Source organism: Medicago truncatula, chromosome 4, assembly GCF_003473485.1.
Source record: "Medicago truncatula cultivar Jemalong A17 chromosome 4, MtrunA17r5.0-ANR, whole genome shotgun sequence".
NCBI classification, from domain to species: domain Eukaryota; kingdom Viridiplantae; phylum Streptophyta; class Magnoliopsida; order Fabales; family Fabaceae; genus Medicago; species Medicago truncatula.
Window position 1 is genome coordinate 1,202,860 of NC_053045.1, and position 24,706 is coordinate 1,227,565.

Below are 24,706 nucleotides of genomic sequence, written 5' to 3' on the forward strand. Positions count from 1 at the left end.
ATTGGTTGAATTTATTTTAGAAATGTCTTTTAGGTTTACAAGGTCAAACTTTTGCTGTTAACTTGTTAACTGACATCTTACATGACACTCATTTGTGGAATAGAGTAAGTAATAATTAACTAACACATAAAAATCAAACATTATATTCATTAATTATTATACTTATAGACCATAATAATTTATATACTTTTAAATTACATTGGATACAAAGTGAGTAGCTCAATTTACCCTTTCCAAAACAGTAGTATAATAATAATACATAAAGCAGCAAAATAAAAGAATGAAAAAACAAGAAGAAATAGAGAGATTAAATCCCTGGCTTGAAGGCCACCTAGATCCACTCCCATCTCTCTAACTCTCTCAAGCCTTTAAATCTGGGAAGTCTTTGTTTCCATATCCACATCACTCTCTCTCAAACACCAATCCTGCATGGGCACAACAATGTCCATCTCTATAAAAATGCATGGTCTTGTGAACTTTTTTTAATAGATTAGATTGTGATTAGGTACACTTTGTTGAGAATCTCATGCAATAATAAATTAATTACTTCTGCCAAAAGCAATTAATCAACCAAATAGTTATTTAACCCCACCACTGATGAACTGCTACTCCTTCATCTCTTAATTTTCCATATAAAGCCAAACATTCCCAATATGCCCTTTTACCTCTAGTCCCTCGTTTCAAATTCAAACCTTGTGGCTTGCACTCCAAGAAAAGCTCATCCACCAACATAATAGACTTGCTCCTCATCATTTCTTCAACAACTTCAGCCTCAGCTTTCATCACCACGTACTCTTCGTCTTTTACATTCTTCATCAACCAATCCGACATCTCAACTTGTGCCGTGGGCGAACTCTCGACCACAGTCTCTATCTTATACATCTCAAAATTCTTGTTCCTTGTCGGATAATTCTTTGAAAACCAATCTGTTCCACTACCTCCATCTTTTTGTGGCAACCCTACGTCGATGAAAACCCGACGAGGGTAGCTTTCAAGTGTGTCACCCATTAAATCAGGTAAATACTTTATACGCTTCAAATACACTCTTGATTTACCGGAGGCAGCACGTGGAGGCTCAAGGAGAACGTCCTCAAGTTTCTGAAGTGCTGCTCTCTTTGCCTCTGTTGCGTATCCTAATAGCTTTCGTTGGGAACCAAGTTTAACGGGTGAAGTTGTTATTTTCTTCATTGCCATTACTACTTTCTGGAACCTTCTCATGTAAGCTACCTTGTAGTTTGAAGGCTTATGAAACGCGGCCGCATTTAGAATCACCACCGCTGCAATGCCATTTGTTTTTAGGGTTCTGTCGATGAATTGTGATGAAGCAGGGAAGTTTGATGTGAAGACGAAATCGACTGTGCCATCAAGAATCGAACTTTGTTTCTCCATGTCATTTAATGAAATGTAATCCATGTTGTATTGATCTATGAAACTCTGAAACTGATGAACTCCTTCTAGCTCTTGATCTCCAAGAAAAACGGCTTTGTGTTTATTCGATTTCTTCACAAGGCCTTCGTTTGTTAGGTCGTTGAAGAGGAGGGTTAAAAGTTGATCCATGTTGACAAATCCATTGAGTTGTTGTTGTGGAAGAATCTTCATGTTTGAGGCTGAATCATCAAGACTAGGGTTTCTTGAAACAAATGATGAACTTATCAATGGGAATGAAGCCACAAACAATGCCAAAAGAACCAAACGATAAAAAATCTTCCATGTTCCTGAATAAGGGAACCTTATTATAAGATAATAAGCTTTTGGGTTGAAAGCAAGTGCACTAACATGCTTGTGTTTGTTGGAAAGGTATCCTTTTGGTCCAAAGGAAAAAGCAGCTAGTTCAACCGCCATGGTAGGGATTTAAAATGAAAAGAAAGAAATGAAGAAATATTCTTTATAATGTATTTAGCGAGAACAAAATCTAGCTGCGGTGTGATTACCACCAACAAGAGCAACTCGGTTACTTTTGAATGCTAACAAAAGTGATAACAACTCTTTCATTCGTTGAATCTCCATTTTTTTAATTCTCTTATCTTATGATGATCCAGGTCGATGATGGTGTTTGAGGATTAATTAATCATATATTTACTTTAGGAACTCATCTCTCTCTCATTCACCTTCATCGATAAGGAAAATGTGAGAGGGGGAGAGAGTTTTTGAGAGGCTTGTTGATGTTATGATAATAATTATAATTATTTGGTTTTGGTGTTTGAATTAGGAGAGAGATACGGATTTGTTTGAGGATGATTATATGGTAGAGATTGTTTGTAAAATGGTTGGTGACACGAAAATTGTGTTATGCCATTCACTAATGGCTATAAGTGCTAACTACTCTTTTATGTATTGTCATATGTTAGTTTTTTTTAGATTAGTAAATATATATTTTTGAACAATGGATTAGTAAAATTATCTCCAAAATAATACATGCGTGTATGGTGTGTGTGAGGGTGGAATGGGGTGGACAAGTTGGTATAGGTTGGCATTGGTTCTGGTAATTAGGATAATAATGTGCTATTATGGGCAACTAATGACAATAATAGTAGTTATACATGTCGCATGTGTCTAATTGCTTGCTTTGTACCTTGAAAAATTATAAAACTTTTATACCATACCCAAATGCAGCATTAGCTAGCTATTGATATATAATATAAATCTTCAATGATTACGATCTTTAAATGGTAACTTGTAACTTTTTGAAGTGTGTATTTTGTCAAAGCTTTTTGAAGTGAGTTGTACTCCGTTCATCTCTGTATGTAAGTACGTTTTGCATCTAATAAAAGGGTGCTTAGATATAGGGACGATGAAGTATATTACAACCTTCAATTTCTTTTTTTGGGTACATGGCTCCAAAACACTTAAAATGAAGGTTTTTTTTCTTTACTCAAAATGCAAAAGTTGAGAACATTTTTTTAAGCAAAGAACATATATCTATTGTGTAATAAAGAAGAAGAAAAAGAACACATATTTATAATATACATCCTCCTAAGTGTAGTTTTTTTTTTATCGGCCATCACGTATAGTTAACATCTTATTTCTTATGGATGAAAAAATATTATAATTTAATAGATAAAATATTTTTTTTTAAGAAAGGTAAAATGATATTTTAATTATAGATAAGAAAGAAAATTACTATATTTTTTATAGGAAAATTACTACCATATATTTAACTTATGTATATTTTTGTCAATTTTTTTTGTTTATATTGTAATGTATAAGAATCAAACGACATTAATTTTTCATATTTCAGAGCATATTATTTTTTACAAAAATATCAATTCTACATATATTAAGAATAAATTCAATTATAAACTTGAAGTTTTTTTTTTTGGAGTTAATTGTTATTTGATCATTAAATGTGTGTGGCATTATTGTTACCGGGGTTCATGAATATCTATCTAATATTAATATTCATTATTTATTTAGTGTGGAGTTAATTTGGGTTTGTCTCTTTTCTTAATATTAGCTTTGTTGACCAAATTGACTTGCAAAAGACACATTCAAGAACGAAAATTAGCGTGGTAGACTATAGAGGAATTCATTGTTACTTGTTAGTGTTGTGATTCTCTGATAAATTGTTTGTATATTTTTTTTTTTTTGACAAGAAATTGTTTATATTTTGTTAGTAGAAAAAAGTTATATTAGATATTTCAATTTGATAATCTTATATTGTCTTGCTAATGACTTATATGCTATAAGACTTGTGTTTGGATTGAGGGTTTAGGAGGGGAAGAGAGGGGATGGTTTACTTTTCGTTTTTAAATTACGGATTATATGACATGTTTTTCTAAAATATATTAAGTGTGATTGAAGTATTATATGGTCGTTTATCATGTTAAAATGTTAACTTTTTATAAAACATCTCATAATGTCTATAATTTAAAAATGAAAAGTAAACCCTCCCCTCCCTTCCCCTCCTAAACCCTCCATCCAAACACACCCATAGTGTGGTGATATGTAAGACGAGATAAAAAGAAAATGAATTATATAACTTGAAGTAGATGAGCTTAGGAGTTCAAGTTAGTGATGTTTTAAGCTTGTAAGAATTCTTTAAATTTTATAAAGAATTTGTTAGATTTAATTCAAGTTCAGTTTAGATATGATTAGTGTTTTAATCAAGGTTTCTTTTGATTAAACACAAGATAATCAAGTTGGTTAGAAGTTTGTTACACTTGGTTAGTTTTTAGCAAAGTTAGTTAGGCATTGTGAGATAACTTGTCATGCAAGCCAAGTAACTAAGCTTGTACATAACCATGTTTGTAAGTGTATTTAACAACTAATGAACTTACAACATTACAAACAATAAACCTTCTCTTTCTCTCTTCTTCTTATTTCTCTCTAATTCCTAAATCGGAAACCCTAATTTCTTAAGAACCCTAACTTGCATTGCAAGTAATTGATTGACGCGCTAACATAATTCTGGTTGGGAGACTTGAGAATGAAGTTGGATTTGAATTGTTTGTAATAGATTTTGAGCTTAATGGTCCAAATTTTGAAGTGAGCTTTTCAGATAAATAAGCAAAAATGAATAGGAGTTACATATGTTGACAAACCCAAATTTTTAAAATCACTGAATGTACAGACTAATAACAGACTTTGAATCAGAATTTTTCTAGATGCTTATGAGATGTTTTTATTTTATTTTTTCCAACACTATATTACACCATGATATTCATTTCTAACTTATAACAGACTTTGAAGCCGTCTTAATGGCTCTAGACACAGAGTCATCTTAAAATAAAATTAGTTTGAAGTGAACTAATAAATTGAACAAATAGCTAAAATTTTACGAGAATGAAATTAACACGTAGCTCGAACTATATTGACTGAAAGTTTTCTACACCTAGAACAATATCATTTTGTTCACCTGAAAATGATATTCATGGGCCATAGAAATGGGAATATAATTTTACAAGAATAATGTTCTCTCCGCACATGGAAAATAAGAAAATGATTCTCACTGGACAACACTTAAAAGAAAATTTTATCAATTTTTGAATACCGAATGACATTTTATAAGTTGTGAGAAATCATAATTGAATAATGACGGATTTCGTTGTATTGAAAAAAAAAAGTCATGACTGTCTTAATTGAATATCACAAGATTTATTCATATAAAGATTTATTTATATTTTGTAAAAGTCTTGATTGAATACTACGAGACTTTTTTATAATAAAAAAGTCTTTTAAAATCCCTTGAAATCTCAATCCAATACACCCTTTCTAATTGGCTTGTGAAAGTGTAAGATTTTGTTAGTATCGTATTTGAATTCCTCTGAAATGATATATTGATGTTTATAATTACGAGTAACAAATTCCATTGCTAAGAATATAATACTTCAATAACTATAGTCTATATCAAAGATATAACATTTATCTAAAAATTTAAGCAACAAAATCATTTGTATCCCAAACACAAATCAATGGATCTGTCATGAATTCTTATAAAGAGAATAGCTCAATTGATCTCAAGCTCAACTTCCATGCATACTTGAATTGAATATAAATTGAATAAAATTTTGGATAGTTTCTATCAGTGAAAAAAAAAAAAAAACCAATTGATGCACTTATGTGTAAAAATACAAACTTTCAAAGCTATGATTAGCATTGGAAGACGCTAATGTGAAATGGAGTAGTAGCAATACAAAAGTTTTGATAAAAAAGAATAAAAAAAATTAGTACAAGCTAATTACCATAAATGGTCATTGAATTTTAGGTCGTTCAAATTGTCAACGAAACACATAATCGTCTTAACAGACGATGATACTGTAATTGCAGGTTCAATCTACAATTTTGATGTTGGAGGATGAACAATTAGAGTGAATTGTTGACAAATGAAGGAGAAGATAAAAACTAAGTAAATTGGTAGGCAACAATTGATAGAAAGATATTAACTTGTCAAAAAGAATGATATTCCCACGGTATTCCCCGAACTGATAACATGAACACACCATGCCATTCAAGCAATCTGAAATTTGTGCTCTATGGTTTCAGAGCAAAGGAAATTGAACTAAGGTCTATCGGAAAATTCCAGCTTAGGCTATACAATACAAGTCATATTAATGCAGTTGAATGAAACAATAAAACCATCATGCTCATTAAGGAGCCAGAAAATATCAGCATGTTATGTAATCAAACAGTCTGGCTTATGTCATGGGGATGGTTGAACTGTTCCCTATACATCCTATATTTTAGAGTACATAGAATGCTACTTCTTCGAATATAGGCCTTGTATTTCATAAGCCAAAGGCATAGCAATGCCCCACCTGGACAAAAACATTGCTGAATAATTGCAGTGTCTTTCTATCATCTTGAATTTGCCGTGTAACAAAATATTTGGCCTTAATGTAATTGACTTTTGTCGACATTATGAATATTCCCTTCCGACCTTCCTCTTTTCAAGTATAATTGTGAAGATTCATTCTGACTATCTGAGTGATATGGCTGGCTATCTGATTTTCTCAGTTTTTCTGAATATTGAGGTGAATGATCTTCATTGCCTCTAACTTTCTCAGAGGTTGATGGAGAATGATTTTCAGATCCTCGGGTCCTTTTTGGAGACATAAGAGACATGTAAAATTCAAACCCTCGAGACTTATTGGGGGATGGAACTGGCGATTGACGTTCGTTTTCTCGAGACATATTTGGGGATCGAAGTAGAGACTTATTTGGCGATTGACGTTCGTTGGGAGATGGAGGTGGTAGCTGAAGTTCAAGTGCTTTTCCTTTATTCATGTTTCGTATTTCATTTGAAAACTGACTACGGCGATCCTTCAAAAAGTATAGTTTGGACGTTAGTCTTGTAATTGTAGAAGTAGTGAAACTTGCTCCCTGCTGTGAAAGAATTTAATGAATAAGTCTGTTTAACTCGACAAAATTTCAATACAAAATGGTTATTTCTGTTGAAAGCAAATGTCTTATCTTCATGCTGACAAAAAATTTGCTGCTTTCAAGAAGCATCTTTGGTTTATTGTGTGTTTAGATCAGATTTTGCAAATTTGGTTTGCTTGAACTTGATTTTCATAAGCTTGTTTGTTAGAATTTATTCATTCTTCTTAACTTTTATTTAGAAAGTGATTTTGGTTAAAGAATTATTTGAATGCTATGATCTAATAAATTCCTTTTATATCAACGAAGCCTTGGAATTTTTTTTCCTACGACAAAATATAATGTGCATATAAAGTAATTAAGATTCCTTTTATATCAACTAAGCTTTGGATTTTTTTTCCTACAACAAAATTACTGGTGCTGATTTCACAATTTAACAAAGAGTCTGATTAATATCTAGATTCAAATTATAGTTTAGGAAACTTACCTCAGCTCTTGCAACAGATTTCTTGGAACTAGGCGAATGTTTATTTGGTAAAGATGTTGACTCTGGTTTTCTCTCATTCTCGTTTCCTGCTCCACCAAAATGACTGTCCTGCTGTAAAATTGAGAAATAATTCATGGATTAAGGGTAGAAATATACTATAAGTGAACCAATTCATCAGTCTTCTTCATCCAAAACTGATAACATAATCTTCAAGTTGATTATGATATTAAATTTACCTTTTTTATTGACCTGTCAGATTCTGAAATGGCTGCAACTTCAGTATCTGGCTTGTTCTTCCTGTCAAATAGATTCCCATGTGTAAAATATAAAATTTATCATCTATACACAATATTTTAAGTGCCAAAATACCTCAATATTTTTTTTGCATACAAAAGTGATCGAGACTAATATTGTAAAAGCGATCTCTTGTAGAAAACTAAAGCGTTTGAGTTTAATATTGTAAAATTAGGAACTAAGAAAGTGATGCTCTCATGTAATGATTAACATACAAATTTCTTTCATGGCTTGATATCTGTTGAGATATGGAACTAGAATTCCATTCAAGTTGTGCATTAAGCCGTAAACCAAGCTCGTTAACCTTCCGTTCTAAGTCGGCAAGATCTGCTTCTATCAGCACTATTTCCTCAACATTTGTCTTGGTCTGTGGAAAGTATGAAGATTAAGAAGTTGTTGCATTATGAAAACAAATAAACAATATATGAATGAGATAGACTAACCTTTTCATCAATACCAGATAACTCAGATGAAGTCCCTGGAGGAAACTCAAGTCCTGCTTCAAGAGTTGCCCTCAAGCTCTTCTCCATTAGCAATTGTTCCTGTAATTTATCCACCTGCAAGGGAATAGTAGGTAACAGAATCTCAATTTACATGAGTATGGAGCAAGAGGGGCACGTGGAGTGGGTATGTTCTCTCATAATGAACTTACATTTCGCTCAAGAACCACACGACGCTCGTACAATGCTTCCTTTCGTGTTTCCACATAAGACTGCAGTTTTACATTTATTTTTACCTGCAAGAGGAAATGAAAATGGACAATTGATTCTTGTACACAGACAAGGTAAAATTGAGAAAACCAAGGTTTAACCTCCTCTGCAATTTGCCTATGCAATTCTGTCTTAACAGCTTCAAGCCTCTCAACTTCAGCTCTAAGAATCATGAGAAACATAAGTTAGTGGACAGAGTAAGTGAAAAAAATGATAAGAGTCATTTAAGTGACTTCTCCATTTCAAACGATACTCTAACACTGGTAACGTCCAGTGAAATAGTATAAGATACTCTACGATAATATCAAGATATTATTATACATTTTATACCTTATAACAGTTCAATTTTATTTATTATGGAAACTTAAAATACATTTCAAAACATGAAAAGGAAAAGCGGTTTCATGGATTTTTTTAGCAATGAGGAGTCAATTTAATATATATGAGTGGATTGCATGGCTTTGATGTTTATTTCATGTACACTCTTTATCAACGTATTATTATCTATGTTTCTGAAAGACTCTTCATGGACAAACATAAATAATTTGATAAGCATATTGCATGGCCTTGTAGAGTATCCCTCAAATATAACATGCTCTGATTGTAGCATAAAAGGAGTCTGTATCTACGAAGCATAAAAAGAGTTTGAAGAACCACAGTTCAAAGGCAAAGAACGAGTTACATCACAAATATACCAAGAAAAAATCGAACCAAGAATTCCACAGTTCTTAGATGTCAATTACTTACTCATTTTCGTCTAGAAAATCAATGGATTCCATGGAAAGGTCCTTGCTTCCCTAGACATCATACAGAAAGAAGACATATTAACCTGGACTTTATAGTTACAGAATAAACTTAAACCGGTCTCAAGTAAAGTATAAAATTAGCCCGAAATATGAAAGTTTTAGCCAATTTAGGGGAAATGACAGTGACAAAGACAATTGCCAATATTAAAAAAGTCACATAACTAATCATGAGAAGATTTACTCACATGGTTTTGCCCCAAAACAGTGCGGCGTCGATGCATTTTTCTATTGGATATGGCGTCGTTACATGAAGAAGTGCTAGGACAATTTGATCTATTCATTGTAGTTTGGTCAGGGGATAAGCCTTCAATTATATCTGTGGGCTTAGTGGAGTCATTTGCAGAAGCAGTCTTATTTTGGCTTGTGAAATTTTCACAGCTTTTGATATCTTCAGACTGAGGCAATGAGACTTCAAGATGGTCACAAACCTCTGAGGACTTTGAACTTGAATATGAAATATTATGGTCCTATACATCAAACAAAAAAAAGTAATTGATTTAAGAATTTATTAAACATCAAACCTTATATAATTAAACAAGAAAAAGTAATTGATTAAAGAATTTATTGAGTTTGGGTAGGGAAAAACTTGTTTGATAATACAAAGGTTAAACTAAAACTAAGGTCAGTTAAACGTTATACTTGAGAAAAGGATGTAATTAGAGTAAAACCAGAATTCCACCATGTTGAACTACACATTTCTTCCTCCATGAAAACATGAGTTCCTATCTTTTTCATAAACTAAATATAGTCCAACAGAAATAAATGAATATGCTCACTTACAAACTTATTTGCTATAATGTCATCAAATTGTCATGACTTAACTAAGACTCGAACCTTATCATATTCATCATTGACTGCAGAGTCTCCGGTCTCGCTGTTGGTTTCACTAACAAGTTCATCACTAGCATCTACATCTGACCCCTCTATTGATTCATCTTGCTCATCATCATAATAATCATCATAGGACAAATCATCATCCTCACTCTCAGATTCATCATCTTCTGAGTCTATGTACATATCAGGTCCGGGAGACGAAGAACCTTCCTGATAGAACACTAATAACTTAGAAACATGTGGAGACAGTAGCATAGAGAGTTTGAAATTAATATAATTAGAAGAAGCATGTATTTTTTTAATCAAAAAGAGGCAGAGATCCCCCTGTGTACAAGTCCAAACATTCAAAAGGTTTAAATTGATTTTAACCTTGTTGCATGGAGTCAAGATTAGGAATGAAAATCACATTTTAACATTGGCGTTCTCATCAAAAGATGCACCTTATTTTCTGTCGAAGTTATGGGTTTTATATAAGAGAGAAATAGTAAGAGCTTGAATATTATCGAAAATAACTTGACAATACTTGATGCAAAATACTAAATACTAGCCTCAATTTGTAGAGATTCATATTCTTAAAGAGTTCAATTTAATTGGTATGCGAGTAAAATAGTTTCACACATGTATTCTATAATGTTTTACCACATAGACAGTTTTAAAACTAAAATAGGAAAATGACATGATTTTTTTTTGTGTTAACTCTCTGGTTCCCAATAATCCGAAGTTGATGAGGCGGTAAGGTAAGTAAAGCCTGACCAAAAATTGTTTATCCCAGCGATCATTGAATTTGGGTTCTCATGTAGGAAAATGATATGATATTGATATATGTAATTGGACGAATGTGCTAAAACTTTCTTACATTTACCGTACATACAAATTAAATTCATAGTTAAAATAAAGGAAAATGGCAAAAGCATTTTTTTTCCTGGCTATCTATTTTTTTATTTTAGTTATTCATTTAGAAATAATTCAAGTATGTGAAAATTAGTTTAACTAATAATTTATTTGCAGCTCAAGTTTTTTCATATATTTGTCTTTTTTTATACAGTGTATTTTTGAGTTTATTATTTTTTCTTTCTCAGATGTTTATTACATTGTAAATCTGTCATTCTACATTGAATTTAACTCAAACAGTATGAGAATTAGTCATTTAGCAGTGTGGGGGGAGGAACATAAGAGCTTTGAGCGATAAGAGTTGTGGGTTTTGAATCCCCCACCTTCACTTTTCTGCGCAAGTGTTCAGTTTCAATTTAATGGAATAATGGCAGGTATATAGTACATTAGTTGCATTGCAATTGACTTTTCTTTATCTATGGCAGACTAAGGTCAGGACTCATGTTGTTGTTGGTGATCCAAAGGAGAAGATTTGTGAAACTGTACAGGATTTGCATGCTGATGTGCTTGTGATGGGGTCTCGGGCTTTTGGCCCTATTAAGAGGTACACAAATTTACTTCTGACAAGCCAGAAAGTTACATAGAAACTTACACTAACAATGGACTTAATATGTATTTTTGAACCTGATTAGGACCTTACATATCACAAAATGGCATGATAATAAACCATTTGGACATTTTTTTATCCTTCATATGTATAATGCTGACAACTGGCTAGACACTGGTCGAACAGTAATACCAGGGAAGAAAATGGAAAATTTCAAACTTAAATGTATTTTTCATATTTTATTGTTCTAAGGAATCTGAAGTTTAAAGATGGAAACTATATGGACTCGCCTCTCACAATGCTTTGAATTTTTGGTTGCAGAATGTTCCTGGGAAGTGTTAGCAACTACTGTGCCCACCATTCTGAGTGTCCAGTCACCATCATCAAAGGAAAGGGCGGTGTTAATAAGGGAAACTAATACACTTCTACTATGATATATCGACTTTTATTGAGTACGTCTATCCACACTTTTATGTCGCATCCCTTAAATTTGTTGAATATATTATTTAGGATTTGACATATAGTCTCTATAGAGTCATAGTTAACGTTGGAGTAAGAACTGAGGAGTCTATCGCTCTTGCAATCTGTTAATCAGTGTGATACACATGGAGATGGGTAATAATTTTGACTTCTTAGGCCTTAAATATTCGATAACTACCGTAGAAGAACCTCGTTGAACTTTTGTTAAGTGTTGCTCGTACTAATGTGACAGCCTGCACCTTTGGCCTTCTATTTCCATCCCTCCCTCCCTTTTCCTTCAAAAAACATTTTCCCCAAAACTTGTAGCAGCATATTCAGAACACATCCAATATCATAAACAACTTATCAATATCTTCATATATAGATCAAACATGTATTAGATCACTCTTGTTAAGAAGGTTAACCATCTTACTCCTGATATTCATATGGGAAATCATGGGACTATGAAGTCTTAACCAAGAACCGAGGTAGGGAGGGACATGGGAGCCTGTTTGGAAAACTAGCCACTGTATCTTCTGCTGCAGAATATAAAGAAACGGAGTTAAGAAAGGACTCTGGTTGAAGGAGGCAGGGGGGTTTAATTTTGAGTTTTGACCCATTAAATACGCTGCATAATTTTAAGAAGTGTCTTGGCATTGCATATAGTTGTCATGTGTAAAATATCATATAAATGACATTTAAAGAGATTCTAAGAGTATCCGTATTTAAAGATATAGTTATAATACAATAATGATAAGGACTTTATGATTAAAAGGTTTTACAGTAAAAAAGTCTGAATTAATAGTTGGTGAAATGAAACTACAAGGATGTACTAACTAATTTAGCCTTGCTTTCACATCTAGTGGAACTCTTCTGTCACAGATGTAAAGCTTAACTTTACTGTCATGCCCAGGATTCCCTGCAGTCACAAATTTGCCGCATTCATGCATATGGCACATCCTCAATTTTTGGATCTAGATCGGGTGGTTTAGATATTAAGCTCAGTATTTTCATCCTCAATTTTTGGATCTAGATCGGGCTTATGTGCTGAATGCATAAATGCAGCAAATTTGTGACTGCAGCGAATCTGATGTGTAATTAACAATGTGTGGGGTTCTAAAACAAGTTTGGTTTCTTTTAGGTGAGTTGCCACATTTCAGGTGCTGATTCTGCATTTGTCCAACTGATCATGTCAAAAGCTTTTTCATGCTTTGGATTTGCACGTTTTTTGCTGGTCCTGTGCCGTAGCTAAGCTTTGAAGTTTGTATTGCCATTGCTGGTCATATCCTGCTACAAGTACGAGTTTTCGCTGTTTGTGGACAATAATGGTGTTGTGCGTGTGAAATTATTGGAGTTAAGAGTTGATTTTCACCTGTGCTATTATATATTTGGTAGTTGTTGCAGTGATTCAAAGAGATACATGACTCCTGAAATTTTTTATTGTTTTTTAAAGTTCTACAATGTTGTAAACAAATGTTGGATTACTTTAGCTCTGTGTTAGAAAATTTATTTTCTGAGCATTATTATTGTTTCATTTATGTATAGAACATTGGTTGAATTTATTTTACAAATGTCTTTGAGGTTTACAAGGTCAAACTTTTGCTGTTAACTTGTTAACTGACATCTTACATGACACTCATTTGTGGAATAGAGTAAGTAGTAATTAACTAACACATAAAAATCAAACATTATATTCATTAATTATTATACTTATAGACCATAATAATTTATATACTTTTAAATTACATTGGATACAAAGTGAGTAGCTCAATTTACCCTTTCCAAAATAGTAGTATAATAATAATACATAAAGCAGCAAAATAAAAGAATGAAAAAACAAGAAGAAATAGAGAGATTAAATCCCTGGCTTGAAGGCCACCTAGATCCACTCCCATCTCTCTAACTCTCTCAAGCCTTTAAATCTGGGAAGTCTTTGTTTCCATATCCACATCACTCTCTCTCAAACACCAATCCTGCATGGGCACAATGTAACGCCCACTTTCGTTTAATCGTTTATTTAATCGAGTTTAGGTCATTATATTATAATTATATAATATGTGCATGATTTTAGTATGTTTTGATGATTTACGATGATTTGATTGATGACGTGATAAGTTATGAGTTTTGGAGGATTTGATTATGTTATGAGATTTATTTTATTGTTAAATAGAATAAAGATTTGAAAATAATATAAAATATTTAGTTGAGGGCTGTTTTGATATTTTAGATAGTTTTGGGGGAGAAAGTGAGATAAGATAAGTTATTAGAAAGAGGTATAAATAGGGAAGACCTAATATCTTTAGAAAACCATTGTACGTGAAAACTTTTGGAAAAAGGGAGAAAAGCTTAGAGAGGAGCAAGAGACCAAGAGTGCTGCGATTTTCTTCAAACAAGGTAAGGGTGAGATTAATAATTCAATAATGTTATTTACTGTAATTCTGATGATTAGTTGACAAAGTTAGGATTGATTTAGAGAAGTTTTGGAATTAGGTCAAAACCCTAAAAATTGATGATCAAACGGTAAAACTTGTTAGATTGATGAAAGAACCGTCCTTTAACCTTAGAATATGTTTAGGATGAATTCTGGAATCAAAACCACGCTTTGAACCATGTTGTGTGATGGATTTTTGAGAAAAACCCTAGTCTGCCCGTGCTTCTGTTCATCGCTCGCCACGGCGAGGGATGATCCTCGCCTCGCGAGTGATGAACTTCATCGCTCGCCACGCGAGCCCCTTCCCTTCGCCTCGCGAGTTGTTTGGTGCAACTCGCCATGGCGAGCAACCTTTCCTCGCCTCGCGAGCTTAGGCAGAGTGCATGTCATATTTCGTGTTTCGACCTTTTTAGTTGAATCTTGTATGCCTTTGAGTACCTGAACATACCTAGCATTGATTAGGAATGAATGTAGGATCAGAGGGAACCCAGAACAACCTTAGTCTGGGAGTTGAGTGGTACTCGCCATGGCGAGTAAGTACTCTCGCCTCGCGAGTACAACCAGGATGAACTTGTTTATGTGTTTATGCGATCTGTGTCGCACTTGTTGATCAAGAGTGAACCCCTAACTGGTAATGAGACCTAGTGCTGTCGTTTAATGCAGACTGTAGAGTTTTTTAAGTTATATTAATATTAATTGAATATGAACTATTGTATTGTATATTCATGCAAGATAAGAAGATGTGATAATGATACAAATTATGTGCTTTGATATAATGATATCATCTTGTTATGTGACCTGTTTATGCTGCTTCCGTTATTTAACTAAGTGCATAATTATATGATGAAGTTTAGCTCCAAATTATTGGATGCATGTTGATAAGTTGATTACGATGTTTTGTTCATATGTGTCCATGCATAGCATATCATTGAGCTTAGTCCTCACCACGAATATTAGGAGCTTTGTCCTCCGCACGTTTTATAGGAGCTTTGTCCTCCGCACGATTAAAGTATATTAATACTTATGATGACGATTGGTACCACATGCATATAAGGAGTCTAGGAGCATTGTCACATTGTCATGATTAAGATGCCTTGTTGATAATGAATGAATATGTGATTATGTGATAAGTGTTTATTGATTATGTTACGTTGTTCATAATGAATTGGATATATGATTACGTGATAACTGTTTAGCATTTATGCAAAGTTAATAATGGAATGATTATGATGTTAATTTATGATTCGCAATTACATTGATTAATGTTATTTTATTATGAAATCTCACCCCTTCTGCTTGAAAATGTTGCCCTTCGTATGGGTAACTTGCAGGTGATCGTGCTTAGTGTGCAGTTGCCGTCGTGAGTGGCCTTGCCTTCACTGTGTCGTCTAGGTCGCTCTGATACGTAACGAGATGGGGTTTTATGCTATAACATGCTTCATTCTCTTACGTGAACTGCCATGAATATTTACTGTTTTGACTAACTCTTTTGAGATACTTGTTGGGCCTGCGTGCCAAAACGTTTTACGAATTATGATTATGATTTTCCGCTGCAATGTTTAAGATATTGGTTAAATTATTATTTGACTGTTGGATTATGTTATATGTGATATCCCATTGTTTTGATGCTTACTCTGATAAATGCTATGTTTTTAATGAAATTTTGATATTGGGAAAACGGGGTGTTACAATTGGTATCAGAGCAGGTCGATCCGTCCGGTCAATTAGAGAGTTGTGTCGAGTCTTAGTAATATTTATATTACTATCTTATGGTGTTGTTGCTACTTTTGTAGAATCTCGGAAATGGCTGGAAGAAACGATGTTGCGTTAGCTGCTGCTCTACAAGCTGTTGCCCAAGCTGTGGGACAACAACCTAACGCAAATGCTGGTGCGAACGCGGAAGCTAGGATGTTGGAGACGTTCATGAAGAAGAACCCTCCGACTTTCAAAGGACGTTATGACCCTGATGGAGCCCAGACGTGGCTTAAGGAGATTGAGAGGATTTTCCGGGTTATGCAGTGCACGGAGGATCAGAAAGTGCGGTTTGGTACTCATCAGCTGGCCGAGGAAGCTGATGATTGGTGGGTTGCTCTTCTGCCTACTCTTGGACAGGAGGGAGTTGTTGTGACTTGGGCTGTTTTCAGGAGAGAGTTCCTGAGAAGATACTTTCCGGAAGATGTTCGCGGGAAGAAAGAGATCGAATTCCTTGAGCTGAAGCAAGGAAATATGTCCGTGACAGAGTATGCTGCCAAGTTCGTGGAGCTGTCTAAGTTCTACCCGCACTATACTGCTGAGAATGCTGAGTTCTCGAGATGCATCAAGTTCGAGAACGGTTTGAGGCCCGACATTAAGAGGGCGATTGGATACCAACAGCTGAGAGTTTTTCAGGATTTGGTTAATAGCTGCAGGATCTATGAACAGGATACGAAGGCTCACTACAAGGTAGTGAATGAAAGGAAGGGCAAGGGACAGCAGAGTCGTCCTAAGCCGTACAGTGCCCCCGCTGACAAAGGTAAACAGAAGATGGTCGATGTTAGGCGGCCTAAGAAGAAGGATGCTGCAGAGATTGTGTGTTTCAATTGTGGTGAGAAAGGCCACAAAAGCAACGTCTGCCCGGAGGAAATCAAGAAGTGTGTCCGGTATGGCAAGAAAGGTCATGTTGTAGCTGATTGCAATCGTACAGACATTGTGTGCTTTAATTGCAATGGAGAGGGTCACATTAGTTCACAGTGTACTCAGCCTAAGAGGACGCCGACTACTGGTAGGGTCTTTGCTTTGACTGGGACTCAGACAGAGAATGAGGATCGTTTGATCAGAGGTACTTGCTATATTAATAATACTCCTTTAGTTGCTATTATTGATACTGGTGCTACGCATTGTTTTATTGCTTTCGATTGTGTTTCTGCTTTGGGTCTTGATTTGTCTGATATGAATGGAGAGATGGTTGTCGAAACTCCAGCTAAGGGTTCGGTGACTACTTCTCTCGTATGTTTGAAATGTCCTTTGTCTATGTTTGGTCGTGATTTTGAAATGGATTTAGTTTGTCTACCTTTGAGTGGTATGGATGTGATTTTAGGTATGAACTGGTTAGAGTACAACCACGTTCTTATTAATTGTTTTAGCAAGTCAGTACATTTCTCTTCCGTCGAAGAGGAAAGTGGTGCAGAGTTTTTATCTACTAAGCAGCTGAAGCAACTGGAACGCGACAGTATCTTGATGTTTTCGTTAATGGCTACCTTATCTATTGAGAATCAAGCAGTGATTGACAGGTTACCGGTGGTATGTGAATTTCCTGAAGTTTTTCCAGATGAGATTCCTGATGTGCCTCCAGAGAGAGAAGTTGAGTTTTCTATTGATCTTGTTCCTGGAACGAAGCCGGTCTCGATGGCACCTTATCGTATGTCTGCTTCTGAGTTATCTGAGTTGAAGAAACAGTTGGAAGACTTGCTTGAGAAGAAGTTTGTTAGACCGAGTGTTTCACCTTGGGGAGCGCCGGTTTTGTTAGTAAAGAAGAAAGATGGTAGTATGCGGTTGTGTATTGATTATCGGCAGTTGAACAAGGTAACTATCAAGAATAGGTATCCACTTCCGAGAATTGATGATTTGATGGATCAGCTAGTGGGTGCACGAGTTTTCAGCAAGATTGATTTGAGATCAGGTTATCACCAGATTAAAGTAAAAGATGAAGATATGCAGAAGACAGCTTTCAGAACGCGTTATGGTCACTATGAATATAAAGTTATGCCTTTTGGTGTTACCAATGCACCTGGAGTGTTTATGGAGTATATGAATCGCATCTTCCATGCATTTTTGGATCGGTTTGTGGTTGTGTTTATCGACGATATCTTGATTTACTCCAAGACTGAAGAAGAACATGCTGAGCATCTGAAGATTGTTTTGCAAGTGTTGAAAGAGAAGAAGCTTTATGCTAGATTGTCTAAGTGTGAATTCTGGTTGAAAGAAGTGAGTTTTCTAGGCCATGTTATTTCTGGTGATGGTATTGCAGTGGATCCGTCTAAAGTTGAAGCGGTATCACAGTGGGAGACTCCTAAGTCAGTTACTGAGATTAGAAGTTTCTTGGGTTTAGCTGGTTACTATAGAAGGTTTATGGAAGGGTTTTCTAAGTTAGCTCTTCCGCTAACGCGGTTGACTTGTAAAGGTAAAACTTTTGTGTGGGACGTTCATTGTGAGAAAAGTTTCGGTGAATTGAAGAAGCGTTTGACGACTGCTCCAGTGTTAATTTTGCCGAAGTCAGATGAACCTTTTGTGGTTTATTGTGATGCGTCCAAGTTGGGTTTAGGAGGTGTACTTATGCAAGAAGGTAAAGTGGTAGCTTATGCTTCAAGACAGTTGAGAATTCATGAGAAGAATTATCCTACGCATGATCTCGAGTTGGCGGCCGTAGTCTTTGTATTGAAGATATGGAGACATTACTTGTATGGTTCGAGATTTGAAGTGTTTAGTGATCACAAGAGTTTGAAGTATTTGTTCGATCAGAAGGAATTGAATATGAGACAGCGAAGATGGCTCGAATTGTTGAAAGATTATGACTTTGGTTTGAATTATCATCCGGGTAAAGCTAATGTTGTTGCAGATGCCTTGAGTAGGAAGACATTGCATATGTCCGCCATGATGGTTAGAGAGTTCGAGTTACTTGAACAGTTCCGAGATATGAGTTTGGTTTGTGAATGGTCACCTCAGAGCGTGAAACTAGGTATGCTGAAGATTGATAGTGAATTTCTGAAAAGTATCAAGGAAGCGCAGAAAGTTGATGTAAAGTTTGTGGACTTGTTGGTTGCTAGAGATCAGACTGAAGACAGTGATTTTAAAATCGACAATCAAGGTGTGTTGAGATTCCGAGGAAGAATTTGTATCCCAGATAATGAAGAGATTAAGAAGATGATTCTTGAAGAGAGTCATAGAAGTAGTTTGAGTATTCATCCGGGAGCTACGAAGATGTGTCATGATTTAAAGAAGATTTTCTGGTGGTCTGGTTTGAAACGAGATGTGGCACAGTTTGTGTATTCCTGTTTAGTTTGTCAGAAATCGAAAGTTGAGCATCAGAAACCTGCTGGGATGATGGTACCTTTAGACGTGCCAGAATGGAAATGGGATAGTATATCCATGGATTTTGTGACGAGTTTGCCGAATACTCCTAGAGGGAGCGACGCAATTTGGGTTATTGTTGATAGGTTGACGAAGTCAGCTCATTTTCTACCTATTAATATTAGTTTCCCTGTTGCCCAGTTGGCAGAGATTTATATCAAGGAGATTGTGAAGTTGCATGGTGTTCCTTCGAGCATCGTGTCAGATAGAGATCCAAGATTTACTTCTAGATTTTGGAAAAGTTTGCAAGAGGCCTTGGGTTCGAAGTTGAGATTGAGTTCGGCGTATCATCCACAGACAGATGGTCAGTCGGAGAGGACAATTCAGTCGCTAGAGGATTTGTTGAGAATTTGTGTTCTTGAACAAGGAGGAACTTGGGACAATCATCTTCCGTTGATCGAGTTCACTTATAATAATAGTTATCATTCTAGTATTGGAATGGCACCGTTCGAGGCTTTGTATGGTCGGAGATGCAGAACTCCGTTGTGTTGGTTTGAATCAGGAGAAAGAGCGGTCTTAGGACCAGAGATTGTTCAGCAAACTACTGAGAAAGTTCAGATGATCCAAGAGAAAATGAAGGCGTCGCAGAGTCGACAAAAGAGTTATCATGATAAGCGTAGAAAAGATCTTGAGTTCCAAGAAGGAGACCACGTGTTTTTGAGAGTCACTCCTATGACTGGTGTGTAGGACGTGCTTTGAAGTCAAAGAAGTTGACCCCGAAGTTCATTGGTCCGTATCAGATATTGGAAAGAGTTGGAACGGTGGCTTACCGAGTGGGTTTACCGCCGCATCTTTCGAATTTGCACAACGTTTTCCATGTGTCGCAACTTCGAAAGTATGTTCCGGATCCATCTCATGTAATTCAGAGTGACGATGTGCAAGTTAGAGACAACCTTACGGTAGAGACTTTACCGGTGAGGATTGATGATCGTAAAGTGAAGACGTTGAGAGGCAAGGAGATACCTCTCGTGAGAGTCGTTTGGACGGGAGCGACTGGTGAAAGCTTGACGTGGGAGCTTGAGAGTAAGATGCTGGAGTCTTATCCAGAATTGTTTGCTTGAGGTAAATTTTCGAGGACGAAAATCTTTTAAGTGGGGGAGAGTTGTAACGCCCACTTTCGTTTAATCGTTTATTTAATCGAGTTTAGGTCATTATATTATAATTATATAATATGTGCATGATTTTAGTATGTTTTGATGATTTACGATGATTTGATTGATGACGTGATAAGTTATGAGTTTTGGAGGATTTGATTATGTTATGAGATTTATTTTATTGTTAAATAGAATAAAGATTTGAAAATAATATAAAATATTTAGTTGAGGGCTGTTTTGATATTTTAGATAGTTTTGGGGGAGAAAGTGAGATAAGATAAGTTATTAGAAAGAGGTATAAATAGGGAAGACCTAATATCTTTAGAAAACCATTGTACGTGTAAACTTTTGGAAAAAGGGAGAAAAGCTTAGAGAGGAGCAAGAGACCAAGAGTGCTGCGATTTTCTTCAAACAAGGTAAGGGTGAGACTAATAATTCAATAATGTTATTTACTGTAATTCTGATGATTAGTTGACAAAGTTAGGATTGATTTAGAGAAGTTTTGGAATTAGGTCAAAACCCTAAAAATTGATGATCAAACGGTAAAACTTGTTAGATTGATGAAAGAACCGTCCTTTAACCTTAGAATATGTTTAGGATGAATTCTGGAATCAAAACCACGCTTTGAACCATGTTGTGTGATGGATTTTTGAGAAAAACCCTAGTCTGCCCGTGCTTCTGTTCATCGCTCGCCACGGCGAGTGATGATCCTCGCCTCGCGAGTGATGAACTTCATCGCTCGCCACGCGAGCCCCTTCCCTTCGCCTCGCGAGTTGTTTGGTGCAACTCGCCATGGCGAGCAACCTTTCCTCGCCTCGCGAGCTTAGGCAGAGTGCATGTCATATTTCGTGTTTCGACCTTTTTAGTTGAATCTTGTATGCCTTTGAGTACCTGAACATACCTAGCATTGATTAGGAATGAATGTAGGATCAGAGGGAACCCAGAACAACCTTAGTCTGGGAGTTGAGTGGTACTCGCCATGGCGAGTAAGTACTCTCGCCTCGCGAGTACAACCAGGATGAACTTGTTTATGTGTTTATGCGATCTGTGTCGCACTTGTTGATCAAGAGTGAACCCCTAACTGGTAATGAGACCTAGTGCTGTCGTTTAATGCAGACTGTAGAGTTTTTTAAGTTATATTAATATTAATTGAATATGAACTATTGTATTGTATATTCATGCAAGATAAGAAGATGTGATAATGATACAAATTATGTGCTTTGATATAATGATATCATCTTGTTATGTGACCTGTTTATGCTGCTTCCGTTATTTAACTAAGTGCATAATTATATGATGAAGTTTAGCTCCAAATTATTGGATGCATGTTGATAAGTTGATTACGATGTTTTGTTCATATGTGTCCATGCATAGCATATCATTGAGCTTAGTCCTCACCACGAATATTAGGAGCTTTGTCCTCCGCACGTTTTATAGGAGCTTTGTCCTCCGCACGATTAAAGTATATTAATACTTATGATGACGATTGGTACCACATGCATATAAGGAGTCTAGGAGCATTGTCACATTGTCATGATTAAGATGCCTTGTTGATAATGAATGAATATGTGATTATGTGATAAGTGTTTATTGATTATGTTACGTTGTTCATAATGAATTGGATATATGATTACGTGATAACTGTTTAGCATTTATGCAAAGTTAATAATGGAATGATTATGATGTTAATTTATGATTCGCAATTACATTGATTAATGTTATTTTATTATGAAATCTCACCCCTTCTGCTTGAAAATGTTGCCCTTCGTATGGGTAACTTGCAGGTGATCGTGCTTAGTGTGCAGTTGCCGTCGTGAGTGGCCTTGCCTTCACTGTGTCGTCTAGGTCGCTCTGATACGTAACGAGATGGGGTTTTATGCTATAACATGCTTCATTCTCTTACGTGAACTGCCATGAATATTTACTGTTTTGACTAACTCTTTTGAGATACTTGTTGGGCCTGCGTGCCAAAACGTTTTACGAATTATGATTATGATTTTCCGCTGCAATGTTTAAGATATTGGTTAAATTATTATTTGACTGTTGGATTATGTTATATGTGATATCCCATTGTTTTGATGCTTACTCTGATAAATGCTATGTTTTTAATGAAATTTTGATATTGGGAAAACGGGGTGTTACAATTGGTATCAGAGCAGGTCGATCCGTCCGGTCAATTAGAGAGTTGTGTCGAGTCTTAGTAATATTTATATTACTATCTTATGGTGTTGTTGCTACTTTTGTAGAATCTCGGAAATGGCTGGAAGAAACGATGTTGCGTTAGCTGCTGCTCTACAAGCTGTTGCCCAAGCTGTGGGACAACAACCTAACGCAAATGCTGGTGCGAACGCGGAAGCTAGGATGTTGGAGACGTTCATGAAGAAGAACCCTCCGACTTTCAAAGGACGTTATGACCCTGATGGAGCCCAGACGTGGCTTAAGGAGATTGAGAGGATTTTCCGGGTTATGCAGTGCACGGAGGATCAGAAAGTGCGGTTTGGTACTCATCAGCTGGCCGAGGAAGCTGATGATTGGTGGGTTGCTCTTCTGCCTACTCTTGGACAGGAGGGAGTTGTTGTGACTTGGGCTGTTTTCAGGAGAGAGTTCCTGAGAAGATACTTTCCGGAAGATGTTCGCGGGAAGAAAGAGATCGAATTCCTTGAGCTGAAGCAAGGAAATATGTCCGTGACAGAGTATGCTGCCAAGTTCGTGGAGCTGTCTAAGTTCTACCCGCACTATACTGCTGAGAATGCTGAGTTCTCGAGATGCATCAAGTTCGAGAACGGTTTGAGGCCCGACATTAAGAGGGCGATTGGATACCAACAGCTGAGAGTTTTTCAGGATTTGGTTAATAGCTGCAGGATCTATGAACAGGATACGAAGGCTCACTACAAGGTAGTGAATGAAAGGAAGGGCAAGGGACAGCAGAGTCGTCCTAAGCCGTACAGTGCCCCCGCTGACAAAGGTAAACAGAAGATGGTCGATGTTAGGCGGCCTAAGAAGAAGGATGCTGCAGAGATTGTGTGTTTCAATTGTGGTGAGAAAGGCCACAAAAGCAACGTCTGCCCGGAGGAAATCAAGAAGTGTGTCCGGTATGGCAAGAAAGGTCATGTTGTAGCTGATTGCAATCGTACAGACATTGTGTGCTTTAATTGCAATGGAGAGGGTCACATTAGTTCACAGTGTACTCAGCCTAAGAGGACGCCGACTACTGGTAGGGTCTTTGCTTTGACTGGGACTCAGACAGAGAATGAGGATCGTTTGATCAGAGGTACTTGCTATATTAATAATACTCCTTTAGTTGCTATTATTGATACTGGTGCTACGCATTGTTTTATTGCTTTCGATTGTGTTTCTGCTTTGGGTCTTGATTTGTCTGATATGAATGGAGAGATGGTTGTCGAAACTCCAGCTAAGGGTTCGGTGACTACTTCTCTCGTATGTTTGAAATGTCCTTTGTCTATGTTTGGTCGTGATTTTGAAATGGATTTAGTTTGTCTACCTTTGAGTGGTATGGATGTGATTTTAGGTATGAACTGGTTAGAGTACAACCACGTTCTTATTAATTGTTTTAGCAAGTCAGTACATTTCTCTTCCGTCGAAGAGGAAAGTGGTGCAGAGTTTTTATCTACTAAGCAGCTGAAGCAACTGGAACGCGACAGTATCTTGATGTTTTCGTTAATGGCTACCTTATCTATTGAGAATCAAGCAGTGATTGACAGGTTACCGGTGGTATGTGAATTTCCTGAAGTTTTTCCAGATGAGATTCCTGATGTGCCTCCAGAGAGAGAAGTTGAGTTTTCTATTGATCTTGTTCCTGGAACGAAGCCGGTCTCGATGGCACCTTATCGTATGTCTGCTTCTGAGTTATCTGAGTTGAAGAAACAGTTGGAAGACTTGCTTGAGAAGAAGTTTGTTAGACCGAGTGTTTCACCTTGGGGAGCGCCGGTTTTGTTAGTAAAGAAGAAAGACGGTAGTATGCGGTTGTGTATTGATTATCGGCAGTTGAACAAGGTAACTATCAAGAATAGGTATCCACTTCCGAGAATTGATGATTTGATGGATCAGCTAGTGGGTGCACGAGTTTTCAGCAAGATTGATTTGAGATCAGGTTATCACCAGATTAAAGTAAAAGATGAAGATATGCAGAAGACAGCTTTCAGAACGCGTTATGGTCACTATGAATATAAAGTTATGCCTTTTGGTGTTACCAATGCACCTGGAGTGTTTA

At 36.1% G+C, this 24,706-nt stretch overlaps 2 protein-coding genes across 6 annotated transcripts; both read right to left on the bottom strand.

The window, feature by feature from the left end:
• Window positions 1–582: 582 nt before the first annotated feature.
• LOC120579850 (uncharacterized) lies at window positions 583–1,217 on the bottom strand. The gene has a single exon (XM_039832545.1). The coding sequence runs from the start codon at window positions 1,192–1,194 to the stop codon at window positions 583–585; it is 612 nt and encodes a 203-aa protein (XP_039688479.1). The 5' UTR covers window positions 1,195–1,217.
• Window positions 1,218–5,864: 4,647 nt separating this feature from the next.
• On the bottom strand, window positions 5,865–10,432 carry LOC120579846 (rho GTPase-activating protein REN1-like). 5 transcript variants are annotated; one of them, XM_039832532.1, is made up of 11 exons: window positions 10,317–10,432; window positions 9,948–10,157; window positions 9,299–9,580; window positions 9,055–9,104; window positions 8,409–8,469; window positions 8,250–8,333; window positions 8,041–8,154; window positions 7,813–7,964; window positions 7,540–7,600; window positions 7,304–7,411; window positions 5,865–6,819 (listed from the first exon to the last, which is right to left on the bottom strand). In XM_039832532.1, the coding sequence occupies exons 2-11, from the start codon at window positions 10,128–10,130 to the stop codon at window positions 6,331–6,333; spliced, it is 1,584 nt and encodes a 527-aa protein (XP_039688466.1). In that variant the 5' UTR covers window positions 10,131–10,157; window positions 10,317–10,432; the 3' UTR covers window positions 5,865–6,330. The 5 variants fall into 5 exon arrangements, with proteins under 5 accessions (XP_039688466.1, XP_039688465.1, XP_039688467.1 ...); XM_039832531.1 differs by having other exon boundaries at window positions 5,865–6,822; XM_039832533.1 differs by having other exon boundaries at window positions 5,865–6,759; window positions 7,304–7,414; window positions 10,317–10,430.
• Window positions 10,433–24,706: the final 14,274 nt, after the last annotated feature.